Source organism: Aplidium turbinatum, chromosome 16 (assembly GCF_918807975.1).
Source record: "Aplidium turbinatum chromosome 16, kaAplTurb1.1, whole genome shotgun sequence".
In the NCBI taxonomy this organism is placed as follows: Eukaryota; Metazoa; Chordata; class Ascidiacea; order Aplousobranchia; family Polyclinidae; genus Aplidium; species Aplidium turbinatum.
The window spans coordinates 7,055,546-7,071,083 of record NC_137487.1 but is presented as its reverse complement, the minus strand read 5'-3'; the positions used below and the strand labels follow the sequence as shown (position 1 = coordinate 7,071,083).

At 37.1% G+C, this 15,538-nt stretch overlaps 1 protein-coding gene across 1 annotated transcript; it reads right to left on the bottom strand.

The window, feature by feature from the left end:
- Positions 1–5,856: 5,856 nt before the first annotated feature.
- On the bottom strand, positions 5,857–15,538 carry LOC145785760 (organic solute transporter subunit alpha-like). The gene is made up of 9 exons (XM_082597468.1): positions 15,401–15,538; positions 14,953–15,107; positions 12,606–12,679; positions 11,152–11,313; positions 10,617–10,731; positions 9,964–10,081; positions 9,521–9,646; positions 7,686–7,804; positions 5,857–6,967 (listed from the first exon to the last, which is right to left on the bottom strand). Exons 1-9 carry the CDS (start codon positions 15,513–15,515, stop codon positions 6,860–6,862), a joined length of 1,092 nt encoding a protein of 363 aa, XP_082453594.1. The 5' UTR covers positions 15,516–15,538; the 3' UTR covers positions 5,857–6,859.

The following is a 15,538-nucleotide window of genomic DNA, read 5'->3' as shown; positions in this document are numbered from 1 at the left end:
ATTCATTTTTTGTTTTCGAATAGGAAGAAACCATTTTTAAATACTTTTTTTTAGTTTAGGCTATGCACCATGGATTGGGTAGGCTAGTAGGCTACGGTAATAGAACTGCATTGGTTTCAGGTTAAAATTCGGAACCAGTTTTTTAACCATTGCATGAATGCCAAGAAGGAAAAGATGTGGGACCTTTGACCCATGCTTGCCATCAGGTGGGTCAAAGGTCCCCCAATGTTATTTTATTTGTTTTTAGCTTCAATATGCCTATGGTAGCCTACTTTTAAGCTGTGCAAAAATAAATACTCCTTGTTGACACAAAAAAGTTGAACAATTCTTTGCAGGAAGTATTAGAACATAATGTCAGTTTAAGAAAGACTGCCAAAGAAAACAATATTGATAGAAACACTTTGTGCAGTTAGTCAGAAAAGTGTTACCTCATGACACGACGACTTCGCCAAAACAGAGTGATGACTGATGAAGCTGGTTGCTATGCGCTTGTGAAAGTGTATTCCAGTGAAGGAAGATGTAAGAGATTTGCTGGCCTGTTGCTGAATGGTCCTGATGAGGATGGAGATTTTGAGATTTCTTTTTTGAAGAAGAGTGTAAAAATTAAAAATGCTTTTGTGTTTCCGGATATTGAGGACCTTGCGTCTGTAAATTAAGCGCTCAGAAATTGTATGCATTTTTGACAAACCTACACAGGTAGCAGCTACCAAAAGGCTTTCTGGAGTTATGCGGTTTAACGAAGATTTATCCCGCCATGACATTTAATGATGCATTGTGACTTTGTTTTGACAGTGCATAAATGAACACTTTTCTGATGTTAAACTTGAAATTTTACTTTTCTTATTTTGATTGTATTTTTGTGCAAAATCAAAAACAACATTTAAAACCTGAAAGTATTGTGTAGTTTTCGACTCGATTGTAAGGGTGGGTCAAAGGTCCCACAATGAAATCATTGAGTAAAGCCATGATGATAAGCAAGAAAATTAAAAAAAATTAAATACCGGTATCAAGATCAATAAGAAGATTTTTACACCCAAATCCTCCCCTTGCGTACATCACTGGCAGCCCGTACAAATGGCTTTCTTGATTTTAACTTTTGCTTGCATTGGCCTAGGTCGTTTTTGACAGCCACTGTGCGTAAGTTCGTTTCAGGAAACTTGGGTAATTCCCAACTCGCTAGTTGGCGCTAAAGATTTATGTAACTTTGCACTTGCAGGGTCTTCGGTTTTATTTTTGAGAAATATTTGATAGACGGCTGAATGGATGATTGATCTTGATAACAACGGACTGCTGCTGAGCGTGACTGAGCGTGACGTGACGTCATTTGATTACTTCAATGACGGGAGGCTTATAAATCTCAATTACTTTTATTTTCGTGAGTTTGGGACTCGGGTTGTTGATAGATGATAAACGAACAGAAGAACGTGACCCTTGAAGACACAGACTTAAGATTCAGAAGTCAAACGAGACAGAAGTCAAAATGGCCAATGGTGTGACCAGGGGCGCCGGAAGCGGGGGGCAGGGGGGCGGATGCCCCCCTGCCCCCCCTGCCCTCAATGTTTCTGTGGATGGGGGGCAGGAGGGCAATGATGCCCTTTTAAGGTTATGTAAGCTACTGCACATTTTGCAATACGATATAACAATTTCAGCTATTCGCTTTCAGTCTAATTATAATCTTTCATTTCTGCCTTAAAATAATATTCACGACAAAAAATTCTGTATCACAGTAGGTAATTAGTAGGGCCATTTAAAGTCATTAAAGTCATATTTTTTTCTATGCATCAGTAAGTCGTGAAATCAATTTTAACGCAAAAACCGCATCCCTATGAGGTATATTAAGAAAGTTATAAAGTCATATAAAGTCATATTTTCCTGGTTAGGTCATAAATCAGCTTTTTAAGTTATATAGTCATATTTTTGAGTTATAAAGTCATACCGTTGTATACTTTAAATAAAAAATACCAATTTAAGCGGTGAAGCAATTAAGCACTAAGAAAGTAAGGCAATTTCTGATTGAAGGAAGGCAAACTGTAGGATTAGCCTGCATAACACTTACAGTCACAGGCCTATATTTTATGAGGTCACACATTGAGGTCAGCTTAATACTCAAAATGGAAAGTTGTACCTACACCATCAAAGAGGCCCATGCTGATCTAAATGCCCTTGATTTCGGAAAAGATCCGCTTGCGCTCAAAAATTACATTAAGAAGCGATTGGACAAAAATGATGTGAAACAAATTATGGAGCTACAATGACAAGACATTTCACCAGCGCTTTATGCAAAACTGTCAACCCACATCAGCGTCTGTGGAGCGCTCATTTTCCTTACTAAAGTCATTTTTACGTCCAAATCGTAACTTAAAAGACTCTAACATTCCACACTACGTGAAACTGTACTACAACAGTGGTTTAAAATAAAAATGGATGTGTATTACTGTTATGTTGCGTATGTTTTACTCTTTAGTTCCGTGAGTGACGTTGTTCGTATGTAAAAATAAACGGTTTTCACATAAAGTCATATAAAGTCATATTTTCCAAAAAATAAAGTCATATTATTGATTTTTTTAGGTCATATAAAAATGGCCCTAGTAATTAGCCTACATCATCATAACATAACATGATGTCCTCCGTGGCATTGTTCTTTGTATACCGAACACTTGTATCATTACTCGATGATGAGCTGATGGATGAGCATTATTGCTATATCTTATCTTAAAACTTTTAAAAAATTGGCCTTTCAGCAACAAAAGTGCCCTTTTTTCATAATCCTGCCCCCCAGTCAAAAACCGTTCCGGCGCCTCTGGATGTGACCGAATGTCAGAACATAATCGGTGTCTGATCGGAAAGATGATCCGAATGACTGAAAGTCTGAATGCTGAATTACTTTTTATAGCCTACTTTCTTTGTGCTGTTTCTTTTGTAATTCAAATATGGGCATTCTTGTCTGAGACTGATACAAATAAATAAATAAACCAATGTAAAAAATGATAATCTGGAATGACCAACACTATGGAGTATTTATAGTACCTTCAAATTAGAAAAAGGCCATGCAGCTGTAGCAAAAAATGTGTATAGCCTACCTGGAAACTGCAGCAGAGTTCTACAGGTGGGCAAGACAACTTGTTCAAAACAAATTTAACGTGCTTCAAAAAAAAGCCAAGCGTTAGGCTATATTGATATTCACATGAATTGTAAGCTTGGTATTCACATGAATTGTAAGCTATGCATACAACAAATTGTGCAATGTGCAGTCTGATTTCATATGTAACCTTTCAAAGTTTCAACATATCTTTCTTTCAAAGTCTACTCGAAAAATTTTGCTAACTGCCCAGCCTAACTAGTTTTTTTTTTAAATGAAGCGAGCTGCGTTGAAACGACGGTGTAGGTCACCAACGTAGTATAAAAATTTTATGAGGCCTGCAAGATAGCCTGCTAGCCAGTAAATTAAGAAGTTAGGCTACTTGCAAAACTGTTGGTTGTTTTAAATGACTTGTTAATACAACTGAACATTTAGAGATTTAATGTTTAGTAGCTTCTGTTCAACAGCAGGGAAATAATTGCATCAAACAAATTAGCGGCAACAAAACGTTTTTTTAGATTGGCTTTGCTTAATTCACTTTCACCTACAGTAGCTCCGAATCTGCATCGCATGCACGTCTTAAACTTTTGTGGTTTTGCCACGTTTTACTTTTGTTAGTTTTGTTTCCGTGCACTATTTGTAACTTCATTATTGCTGTTGTTTTCCGACAAAGAAAAATAAATTGAATTTGTTTCTCGGCAGCCGATTTGTAGCAAGAATTGACAGCGATAGACACGTGTTTCGCCCATGAGGCTGGGCTCATCAGTATCTCACCGTATTGTGTTAAACTGTTCTATTCGCATCAACAGCGCACGTGTACAAAGGATTGACACGGCGAGAGAGCACAAACAAACATAGCCAGGTCGAAGACTTTCAGAAACCGGCCTGCCACACCCGCGGCGGCGGGGAGCGGCGTGATTTAGGGGTGACGATGCACCCGGAGGGGTAAGTCCACCAGCTTAGGTCGCGGGGGCCAGGCTGGGGAGTCGAGGTACCTGTGGAGGGAGAGTGTGGATCGAAAACGTTACATGACCCGTCCGCAAATTTAGAATGGGGGAGCGGGCCAGGGAGACAGGCTCTTTCTGCATTGCCCAGAAAGATGGCCTGCGACGGGCCGGGCGACCCGTCGCGTGTGGACGCTGGAACAGGAAAGTTTATTCGACCACCGCTTTAGCAGTCAGTTTAACTCTTATCTTTGTCGAAAGAAAAGAGCCAACAAAACCAGCAGGCGCCAGGGCAGAGGACATTGTGAAGAAAGGGGCGTTCTTCCCGGCTATCAGCACAAGGCTGAGCACTCACTAGTACAGCGAGCAGTTGCGATTCGCTAACTTAACGGTGTAGCTTCCACGCTAGCCATTCAGACCATCCAATTTACAATATGTTTCTCGGCAGCCGATTTGTAGCAAGAATTGACAGCGATAGACACGTGTTTCGCCCATGAGGCTGGGCTCATCAGTATCGCACCGTATTCTAACCACAAATTTATTCGACCACCGCTTTACCAGATTGACATTTTTCAGTTAAAGCTTTCAGCACATTCTGAAGTATTTTTAGCTATGACGTGTTGATTCAGCAAATCGCTCCCTTTGGAAATGAGCACGTAGGTTTACACGATACTAAATTTATTTAAATTCAGCTTGCTATTATTTAAAAAGTTGATTAGTAGAACAAAACTTCAGTGCTGTACGCGCATACAAAAAATATTGACGCCGTCAGCGTAAACGCAAACGTTCGAAAAACCATACGCCGTATGCGTCAACGTAACTTGTAAAAAATGTTGGCGGCGTCAGCGTCAGCGCATACACTAGCGTAAACTAATTTTGTTTACTAGGTGCCAAACATTCACACGGTATAAACCACTCGAAACAAACAAGTTTTATTTTGAATTTCCACGAAGAAACACAAGCATCTGAAAGTGTTCATCTGACATTTTGCTGTGTTTTGGTTCCAATATGTCTTTACGCATTGAAAACATTCTTACAACTGCAGCGCTGGAAGGTATTGGCGTGTTGTAGCGAAAAAAAATACACTAAAAAGTATGCGTTGACGCTATGCGCTAAAAAACCGCGAAAAGTTTACGGCGTAGTCCTCAAGCTCAAACTACCCAAAAAAATGTGGCCGCAAGCGTTAGCGTAAACAAAAAGTCTACGCCGCAAGTCTGCGGCGTAGAATTTGCGGCGTATACGTACATCTCTGCAAAACTTGAAAATTACGAGTACAAGGTAGCACATAGCAGGTCGAAAACTTGCAGCTTCGAATTATGTGCAACCTTCTACTCGCAACTTGATATTATTGTAGCCTAATTGCTAATTTCCAATTTTTGTTTTCAGTTGTTCTTTTGGTCAGGAAGCAAAATCAGGGAACAAAATCCGTCATTTTTACATAGGCTAAAAGAAAATCAACGTGAAGTCTATAAAGGACTGATTTTGATAACTGGAATCTTTCTTGGGGAGATTCATACCAACAGCTACAATGCTCTTTTAGCAACAATTTCTTGGAAACAATGTATAGGCCTAGGTGATATTTGGAGCTATTCAAGGAAAAACTTAAACAAACTGAAATTAGCCATTTGGAACCAAAATTTCTTGTTTTCTTTTTTGTTTTTTTATTGAGAAAACCTCTTTGAGAGCTTAATCCTGGCAGTTGCGCATACTTGTAGAGGCTTTGAATCACTGTCGCAAAACTGGCCACCGAGTTTGACAGAGTGAAGTTTCCGTTTATTGAAGTGTTGTTATCTGTGAGTTATTCCATCGACTAGGTGCCGTTGAATGGAGAGTTGTCCCAGATATGCGTTGTTACAAACCATGCGACAATTTTGTTTCGCTTCGTATTAAGCACAGAACAAAAATAAAATGCACGAAACATGAAAATAGCGTAATATTTAAGATGCGCGTGGCGTTGTGTTTTTCCTATTTAATTAATTTATTTATATGAATTATTTTATTTTTATATTTTTTTTATGCATTGTTCAATGTTTCATTATATTTTATTGTTTCTTTATCTATTATATATATTATATTTATTTATTATAATAAACCAAAGAAGACCAGCGCAAAGGTTCGATCCTTCACAGAGAACAGCCCGGAAGAACTGCGACAGTTGGCTGGAAATCGCCAATTATGGAGATTGTTCATTAACGATATTTTGCACTCAACTGGTAGGAAATAAATTATTATTATTATTATGATAATTAGCAGTGAATCGACATTATAGCCAAAAATAATTCAAAACAAAAAATAATTCAAAACAAACTAAAGTTTTACTTCGTAATTTGTTCAAAAAACAACTCACAATGAGTTGCACGTACAATCGTACATTTATAGGCTAGGCTAGATTCTTCTTCTTCATCGTATGAGATTCATTAGCTGTTGTTTCACAAGCTTCGTTTCGCATACGATGATTTGCTGCAAGAAGGCACCACGTCCAATACAAAACTGGAAAGCAACTGATCGCTCTCTTTGGTTAAAGTGTCCGAATCAATAAAACATATTCAAAAAAAGTGAAGCACACAAATAAAAAATAAGCACGTTTTCCAGAAATAATCACAAGTCTTAAAAATATGCACAAAATGGCAAGCCTGCCATTATGATACTAACAGAAACAATATCATCCTCTCTTCTGTGTGGGCCTTACATTTAACATAATTTTTTTCTGACATAAATCTTGACATACATGTACATCGCGTGCTGTTACGGTCCATTATAGCGATGTAAAAAGGTCGCCAGATTACAGTCATTTCAAGAAAAGATCCCAAGCTTTGAAAACAGCACAGTGAAGAAACTATAAATTGGAACACACGCTGCCATGGCTACCATTCTTGGTAGTATCATCAAATACATTGTCATCAGAGTCTGACTTGATCATTGTTGCTACCGATGACACCGAAATCTGCATATAGTTGCTGATTAGTTGTCGATCAGCTATAGTTGATGTCCGCTAATCTTAGTATAGTCAAAATTTTTTCAAGTCTGTAAGACATTTAAACATGGAGGTTTATTTCAATTGGTCTGGATTTAAGTTTTATAAATTAACATTATTTGGTTATTTCCAGTTCAATGACGCATTTTTATTATGATAATGTGATTGTTTTTTTCAGAATTTTGGATAAAAAAAAAAGACTTTTCTAAAACGCGAATATGCAAAACTACAAAATGTTTACAATATTTGAATATTTTTAATTGTACAAAATGCAAAAAAATTAGTTCTTTTGCGAACAATTTTCATAAAACAGCATTTTAACTTTTGTTTATTTGAAATATTTGCTTCACTTTGACCTATAAAACCTGTTCATAAGAGTTCTAAATTGGTGAAACGAGCCCCGGATAATTTTCACTCTGTTAACTTCAGCGGACCTAATCAGTCTCATCTGGGTTATTAGGTTGCACTTTGTTAGTCTATTTTGCCAGCATTCAATTCAAAACAAAGCTCTAAAAACTCAAAACAAAGATACTACCAGTACAGCAAATATTAATGATTTTTGACAAGTAGCCTATGAAGAGTTTTTAAGTGACGTTGGTTTAAATTCAATCGCGTAAATTGCCAAAAATTGAAAAATCCATATCAAGCAATTCGGATAATTGTAGTAGTTTAAAAATAAACATCCTACTATTCTCAATGCTTTCTCTGGCTGAACGACAACGCAGCCTTTCTCCGACCGTCTGAACATGAACCACACCAAAATGGAGACAAGGAAGATCTCCGACACAAGCAAATGCATGTGAAGAACTGAAAAGATGGAAAAGATTTGTTTTGAGTAGGTAAACATGCCGGTTTAGCTTTGTAGGAATCTTTATTTCGCATTAATTCACACTTGCCTACTTAGAATAAATATTGCGTTGGCTTAATAATGTGGTCTCATTGTCAATAGGCTATAGGCTATGGTCTTTTCTAAAGATGGAATCGAGTGAAAAATTTCATGCTTGAAGTGGAAAAGAAATTATTTCGTTCTTACCTTCAAACTTATTTCTAAAATCGTTTATATAAATTGCCTTTGTATCAGGCCTATAGTGTTATGCAAAAATTAGGCCGAACTCCACTTACGAAACTAAAATTTGTTGTGCAGCAGTAGGCTATTATGGCAGGGCTACTCAACTGGCGGACCGCGGTCCGAATCCGGACCTTCTGGATGTTGAAGGTGGACCTCGGGCTTCTGGAAGAATAACCTCATGGCCACATTTTAGGGCCTCTTTAAATAGATTTCCATTAGAAATTTTTGTGATTATCCAAGGTGCTGGGGGCTTTGCCCCCAGACCCCCCAGCGCTTTGCTGTTTTCTCTGATGTGCGATCCACACAGCTACACTACAAAGAAACACAATACATTTTTTTCCTTTTTTATTTCTTTGTTTGCGTCAAGTGTTTCGGTGCTCATAGGCTACTGGTTGTTTAATTTTCGTGGTTGCATATGAAATATTCACCGGACCGCAAAAATATTCAACTTGTCAAAACGGACCTTTGCTAACATTAGTTGAGTAGCCCTGCTATATGGGATGATATGTCTTGTCGTCTAACTCTGTAGCAGCCTACCAGTCACTAAATTACTGATTTCTTAGTAGCCTACCAAATATTTCAATGTTGGGTTTTAAAGCGGTTTCAGATTGCTTGCTTGTTGGGCCAGTTTTGTGGACTAATTATACCTTAAAATAATTCAAACCCCCTTGAAAACACTTTATTTTAGCGAGTAACAAATAAATAATTTTGTAACCATTATCACGTACAGCGGCCACGCCTAGTAAACCCTATTATTGTCATTATACAGTTCACGTTTGAAAGGATAGGCTTATAAGAAAAAATTATAGAAAATGAAACAAACTACTTCTATCGTGTATACTGGAATGAAATATTTAACAAGGTAAAAAAAAGTAAAGGTAAAGGTGGTCCAATACTCGATTCAAGTATCGGGTATGAAAACATACGGTTCTCATTGTACTAAGCCTTCGGCACTACACTGCCTTTTGCCCTTTTGCCCACTATCTTTTCCATCACAGACTGGGCCTCCAAAGCTACATACGACATCACCATCCAAAACCAAATTCAATTTGAAGACGAAACCAATGCTCGGACACGAGCTGGAGCCGACGACGACGAAGCCTTCGGCACTAAGGAGAGTAGAGTGGCCAGTTCCTTTCTCTCGGCCGCCTTTCCTGCAGCAATTATGCCCACCCAATTTATTACACCCTAGGTAGAGGTGAGCGGTGTTTTCAACAACCAGCTGAAGCCGGGAGTCGAACCAGGTTTGCATAATTGGAAAGCCAACGTCTTATCCGTTGCGTCATCCCACCGCATAACAAGGCAAGGATTATAAAAATGTTTCCTTTCATCTATCTATTCCACAAAATGTCTGTTAAATTTTAAATGCTAATGCTAACACGTTCCGAAAAGTAGTTAAACATGCTAAAGTTTAAACGTAAATTTTTTATGTTGCAAAATCGACATTTTATTACCGAAACTGCGAGAACGATTTGGATAAGGAAATCCACATGGGATGACATTCAGCGCATCCAATAGATCCAAGAAGACATCTTGTAGAGTGAGGATAGCAATCAATAGTTGAAAGCATACGTACTTTCCTGCAGAATCATTATAACTACTGGTGAAAGTTATTTAAAATAACTTTAAAAAAAACACTTTCAAACTTTAGAGATTAAACTACAGAACTATTCTAGTTCAATGCTAAAATTTAATGGTAAACATGTCGCCTAATTAGTATGGAAGATAGGTGGCCTACTGTTTAGTTTCTGCAGCGTTTACTGGGGAATGAGATTGTTTTCTAATTTGGGATTTCAGAGTATAGGCTGGTTGTTTTACTCGGGTCAAAGGAACGTTTGAGCCATGTTTGCATGTATATCTATTGTCTTATTTCCATTCATACTTATTGTAGCCCTACCTCTTATGTTGAACTGCTGCAGAGGTTCAAAAGACGCCTTTCCTAGCACAACATATCCGTACATGCAAGTTAGGCTTGAAGTTGCAACGATGCACTCGAAGGTTAAGAAGAGAACCCCCTGAATTAAAAATTAATACAAAGATAAATAAAAAGATACTTTTACAATGACAAAAATTGTCTGATTCAATTTTCAGTTTGGTCAATCCCTGATCATCACAAAGATCAGAGTGGTGCATTTTATCAACAAAAAATTCTATTTAATATCCGGATATAATTTTGGCTGTTAAAGAATAATGAAAACGTTGTTAATAAACAAGCCAAACTTCTTTAGCCGAAACAGAATGATTTACAAATATATTTCGAAACTAAATCAAGAGAAAAGAATTTTGGACTTGTTTGAGAAATACGTTTACCGTATTTTCTTCCTTTGCTGGCATGTAGTTTGTTAGCATCGCTTTGCTGATCAAAACAAATTGAATAGAATGTTAATTGTCTGCAGGTTCTAAGTTAATTAGCGACTTTTCCTGAACAATGGCACTTTTCTTGCAGCGAGTAATGAAGCACAGTTGCTTTAAATTTTAAGTGAGGGGTAATCATGCATAAAACCAGTTTGTTGTTGAGTAGCCTATAGGCTAAAAAAATGTTGTTATTACCAATTCCAATTGAGTGAGGAACCTCTCGGAAAGCAGGAGAGTTTGGATGAAGTACGAGACTGGATAGATGAATATTACTTGGTAGGTGGTTGCTTGCAGAATGTGAATGCGACGCCTAATAAGTGATTTGTACATACAAATTCACACGGCTTGTTTTCAGGTTTATCGATTTGCGATACAAAAAGATTTGATTATCTCTTCATAATTGTTACATCACCACCAGCTTATTGATTTATATATTTAATATAAACATACCGATTGGCTGAAACGATTATTTGCTATAAAACGTGCTTGAAATTTCTCGACCCGAAACTTGCTGTTGCAAACTGTAGGCTACCAATAAACTTTCAAAATTAGCCTACTTATGTGTTGGTGCTGAGCATAGTTATGTAGTATGCAGTCTATGATCGCAACAATAACATTGTTTGCAAATAAAAAGAAACAAACGACAAATCACTTTATTTTGTTTGAAAAAACTTATTTACGCAGTTGTTCACTTTTTCACATTAGAATGTTTTTGTTGTATCTAGCTTACATGGTCATTTTAGAATTGCGGCAACAACAGCAAATAAAGCAGCAAGGAAAAGGATTTGCAGAAATTCTTCCCTGATCCATCAAAACTTTTTCCATTTCAGCTTTGCCACCGTAGTAAAGCAGTATCAGCTCGAAGAACTTTTTCATGGCAATAGCAAAAATGCTGAAAAATTAACAGGATAAAAAGGATGAAGAAATACAAATTTCTACTAAAGATATCAAAGAGTTAACCCACGACGACGAATAAAGCTAGTAGGCCTATTATGTAGATATAATTATAGTGCTGACTGCCCATGCTGAAAATGTTGGTAAAAATTAAAAAGCGGTGATCTGACAATGAAATTTTCTACGGTTCGAGAAAAAGTTTTCTCTGCCTATAAAACGTTGAATGGTAGTTTAACTAATGATTTCTGAAAGTTCCTTGGTTTCATGTTATCTGAATTTTCTCAACTAGCTACTCTCCAAGGCGTATATGATCAATCAGAGTTGACTCTGTCAAGGAAACAAGCAAAGATGGTCCTGTAACCGGTGGTAAAATCTTTCTAAAATGACTGAGACTTTTGATAAATTCTTATTTCTGTTCGAATTAACGTGTACTTTAGAAGGTCGTCGCTAATTAATTGGATACGCTACTGTATTACATTGTATTATAATCACTGAAATCATATTGAATTGATATTAATAACAATACCGTCTATTAATTTTCAGTGCTTATTTAAGTACTGTAAATTAGTATACTTCGGTAGATGTTCATTGTGATGGCTTTTTTGCTTTGAACATTAAGTTTGTTTTAACAAAAAAAACCTTAAGCGAGTAATGTCGGTCTGGAATTGCATGCGGGAAGTGATTTTCTGATGTCTCTGGATTTATTAATATTCAATTGAACACTGAGAATATGTCCTTATAATGTTTGTAATGTATTGTATTGAGTTTAAATTTAACCGTTGTTATTGCGTTCATAAACGTAGTTGCACTGATGAGAATTTAATATTCGAAAACGCGTTCTGCAACACTGTTTTTTGCACTCTGCAATGCCTGATGCAGATTTATCTGTAGATTTCCATCACGCATTGAAGCGGTGATCTGACAATGAAATTTTCTACGGTTCGAGAAAAAGTTTTCTCTGCCTATAAAACGTTGAATGGTAGTTTAACTAAATTAAAACTGTTTCATTAAATTATTATTTTCGGTCAACTGAAGACATGTTTAGGCTAAACTTTAAACTTGTCGTGCAAATTATTTTGCCATGTAATTTAAATCTATTGAGAATTAAACATGTTGCCGTCCCTTCTAGCTTAAAGTTTCATAGTGGAGCAGGCTTTCACACACACTGAAAGTTTTCAAAGCAAAAAAAAAAATTTTTTTTGGAATACTTTTCGTGACTTTTTGATCACTGACCAACAGTGAATGATGCAAACATTGCAAAAGCAATTCCAACAGTTAAGTGGAACTTACAAGGTTAAAGAAAATTTGATGATTCTTGCGCTTCTCGGCATGAACAGACCCATTACAGCTAGGGTGCACAACGTCTGCAATGAAAATAGGTGCAGCTTCGTAGATTATTCTTGTATATATTTTCATTTTTACAGTTTCAAGGTTAATTAACGCTTGCGTCACGTGGTAAACTCATATCAAGATATAGAGCAATGTAAATACTAAGAAACATTTAGACTAACACCCATGAGATCACTTGAATTACTGACCGGAAAACCTGGTTAGCCTAAATTAGGATAAATTAAAATTTATGGGGCAGTTTTGGGAGTTTATGTTGTAGACCTAAGTTTGGAAAGCATATAGGGGAGATCCTCCAACAGTGCCCAGTGTCCTACAGTGCTCAACCTCCGTTTTTGGCGGCAATGCATTCTGATTTAACACTTTAACGAGTTTGAGGTATTGCCACGTGACCAATGATATCCCAGTCACAACTTGAAGGCTTAGCTAAAGACAGGCAGCTAGCTGCAAAAGGATGTCAAATTTGAAGGAAACTATTATTATTTTACATAAAAAGGAAAACCGTGCTCATCAAATCATCATTAACTATATCAGATATTTAGCAATGCCATTGTGAATAGGTAGCCTATAGTCTTATATGTTACGTTTTGGCAAGACATAACTGCAGCAATTAGGAAGTTACAGCTTGTTTTGTTCAAAATGGTGTCGATGCCAACAGTGACCACCAACGATAGTTCCAACAGTGCTCAGGGTGGGCACTGTTGGAACCTTGCAGAATAAAATTGTCAGCTGACAACTCGGTAGAATAGATGGTCTGTAGGCTATTAGCTTGACCAAAACTACATTAACAAACGTTTTACGGTTCTCCATTTTCAGTTTTCTCCCTTGACTAGGCCTACATATGTGTATAGTATACGTATAACTTAATTGCCTATTGTAGCAGAGTGATCTAGAAAAATGGCTAAGAAAATGATCAAACATTCTCCGGAAATCATGAAAAGAGCTTGCAAAGAAGTCCTTACCGATAGAAAGTCTATCAATTCTGGTTCCAAAGAATTCGGCATTCCTCGCAGGACATTGAGGCGTTATTTAGAAACGTGCACCAACAATGAGAAGCTTTAGCACTGAAAAACGTTCAACCGAACTAGGCCTATACTGCAGAATATTCTCCAACGAAGAAGAGAGGAAGCTTTGTGAATATCTTCAAGACGCGCAAAGCATCACTTTGGCTACAGGACCAAGACAGCTAGAATAGGCTACTGGCATTCGAATTTGCTGTAAAATACATTAAAAAAATGCCGAAATGTTGCTGGAACGAAAATAAAACTTCTGGAAAGAAATAGTTCCGGTTTTTCATGCTAGTTAGTAGACTGCTCACAAAAAGAAAGATCGGTTTCGACAATATTGGAATTGCTATTGATGTGTTCTTCAATGTGTTTACAGAAAGTGGGCACTGTGGGAACCCTACCTGGGCAGTGTTAGGCATTCGTGTCCTACAGTGCCCACTTTTTTTAAGCATCTTTATATTGCCATTATGCAAATACTGCTTATCGTAGAATTTAAACTAGACTATCAATAAATAGCATAAAGATAGTACTAAGACATAGCGTAGAAAAATGAATATTATTGACAAGCTTTTGAGGAAAATTTTCAAATATTCAGAAAAACTGGGCACTGTTGGGCTATCTCCCCTACTTCAAAGTAAACATTTTCGGAAACACGTTTTATCCAGACAGCGCTTACAATCCTTTTGGATGTGTAAGGCTGTCAGAGTATAGCCTACTGGATGGTGTAGCTACAAGCTATTCAACTCTGTTAGGTTTTTCAACAGCGCATCTCTGTGAGGAAGATTTTTCGTCTTTATCTCACTTAAAATCGAAATATCGTTTACTTTAGATCCTGAAGATAATATTTACCTTTCTCAAACAAAGATCTTAGTTTTTTGATAGGTTTGAACACAATAAAGTATTGCAGTTATTGGCATGAAGCTTCAACGAAATCAACCATTATTCTGAGAAAACAAGATTGTAGATTGTAATGATTCGGCATATTGTTTATTGAACTATGAAGCTGCTTTCTGTTATTTTTATTGATATTGTCGAGTGAGTTTGGACAATTATCGCTCTTCTTATACGTCTTACTGCTTTATTCGTCTACTGTAGCTGCAACCTCCGCCAAGCAAACAAAATAATGTGACAACTTCCATTCAAGTTCCTGTGGTTTAGTTGCTCAATTTGGTTAGATTATGATTTAAATTTAACAGTTCTTATATTCTTCCTTTTATTCATTGTTACCAATTTCTTCATCAGATGCAAGTTATGGAGAAAATAACAGCTAGTTTTAATCTTACCGGAAAAGCTACCACTAGCCATAACATGCAAGCTGTTCTGCGAAGATGAACGACGTTTTTAAACATAAAAATAACTTCATCGATGGCAAGTAGTAACACAACAATGTACAGAGCTATTGGTACGAACATCGTGGCTTCCATAGCAGTTCCACTTTCTGAAAAACAACATGAAAATAGCGAAAAGTTTGAGTGAATCCACACAGAAGTCAAATGATGATGTTGCACGTTCAGCTATGTACATACTGTAAGTTTAACTGCAGGTAGTGGCACACCGCTTCCGCCTAAATTGCCGCAGTGCAGTTGGTACGCTGGGTAGGTAATGACCACGAGGCTATAACCCCGCGTGGCGATTGTTCATTTAATTTTTTAACCGCTATAGTGATGAGCAGATTTACTTTATAAAAAAGATCACAAATTAAAGAATAACGAGTGACGAAATAGTTTTTACCATAAATTTTCTCCAACAACTGAGCCGCGCTTAAAACATCTCCATTGCAAGTCCAAGCGTCGATAACATCCGTGGGTGTATTATTGACAGTTGATAAGGTTGTGGCTAAATCCATTTCCGTATGCGGTCACGTCAGCA

Excerpts from the sequence above, each read along its gene's own strand:
- LOC145785760 (XM_082597468.1), bottom strand. The coding sequence starts at position 15,515 with ATGGATTTAGCCACAACCTTATCAACTGTCAATAATACACCCACGGAT. Across the intron at positions 10,732-11,151 it reads CGCAATTCTAAAATGACCAT|GCGTCGCATTCACATTCTGC; the intron begins GTAAGCTAGATA and ends ATCACTTATTAG. Across the intron at positions 7,805-9,520 it reads AAATCGTTCTCGCAGTTTCG|TTCTTCACATGCATTTGCTT; the intron begins GTAATAAAATGT and ends CCATCTTTTCAG.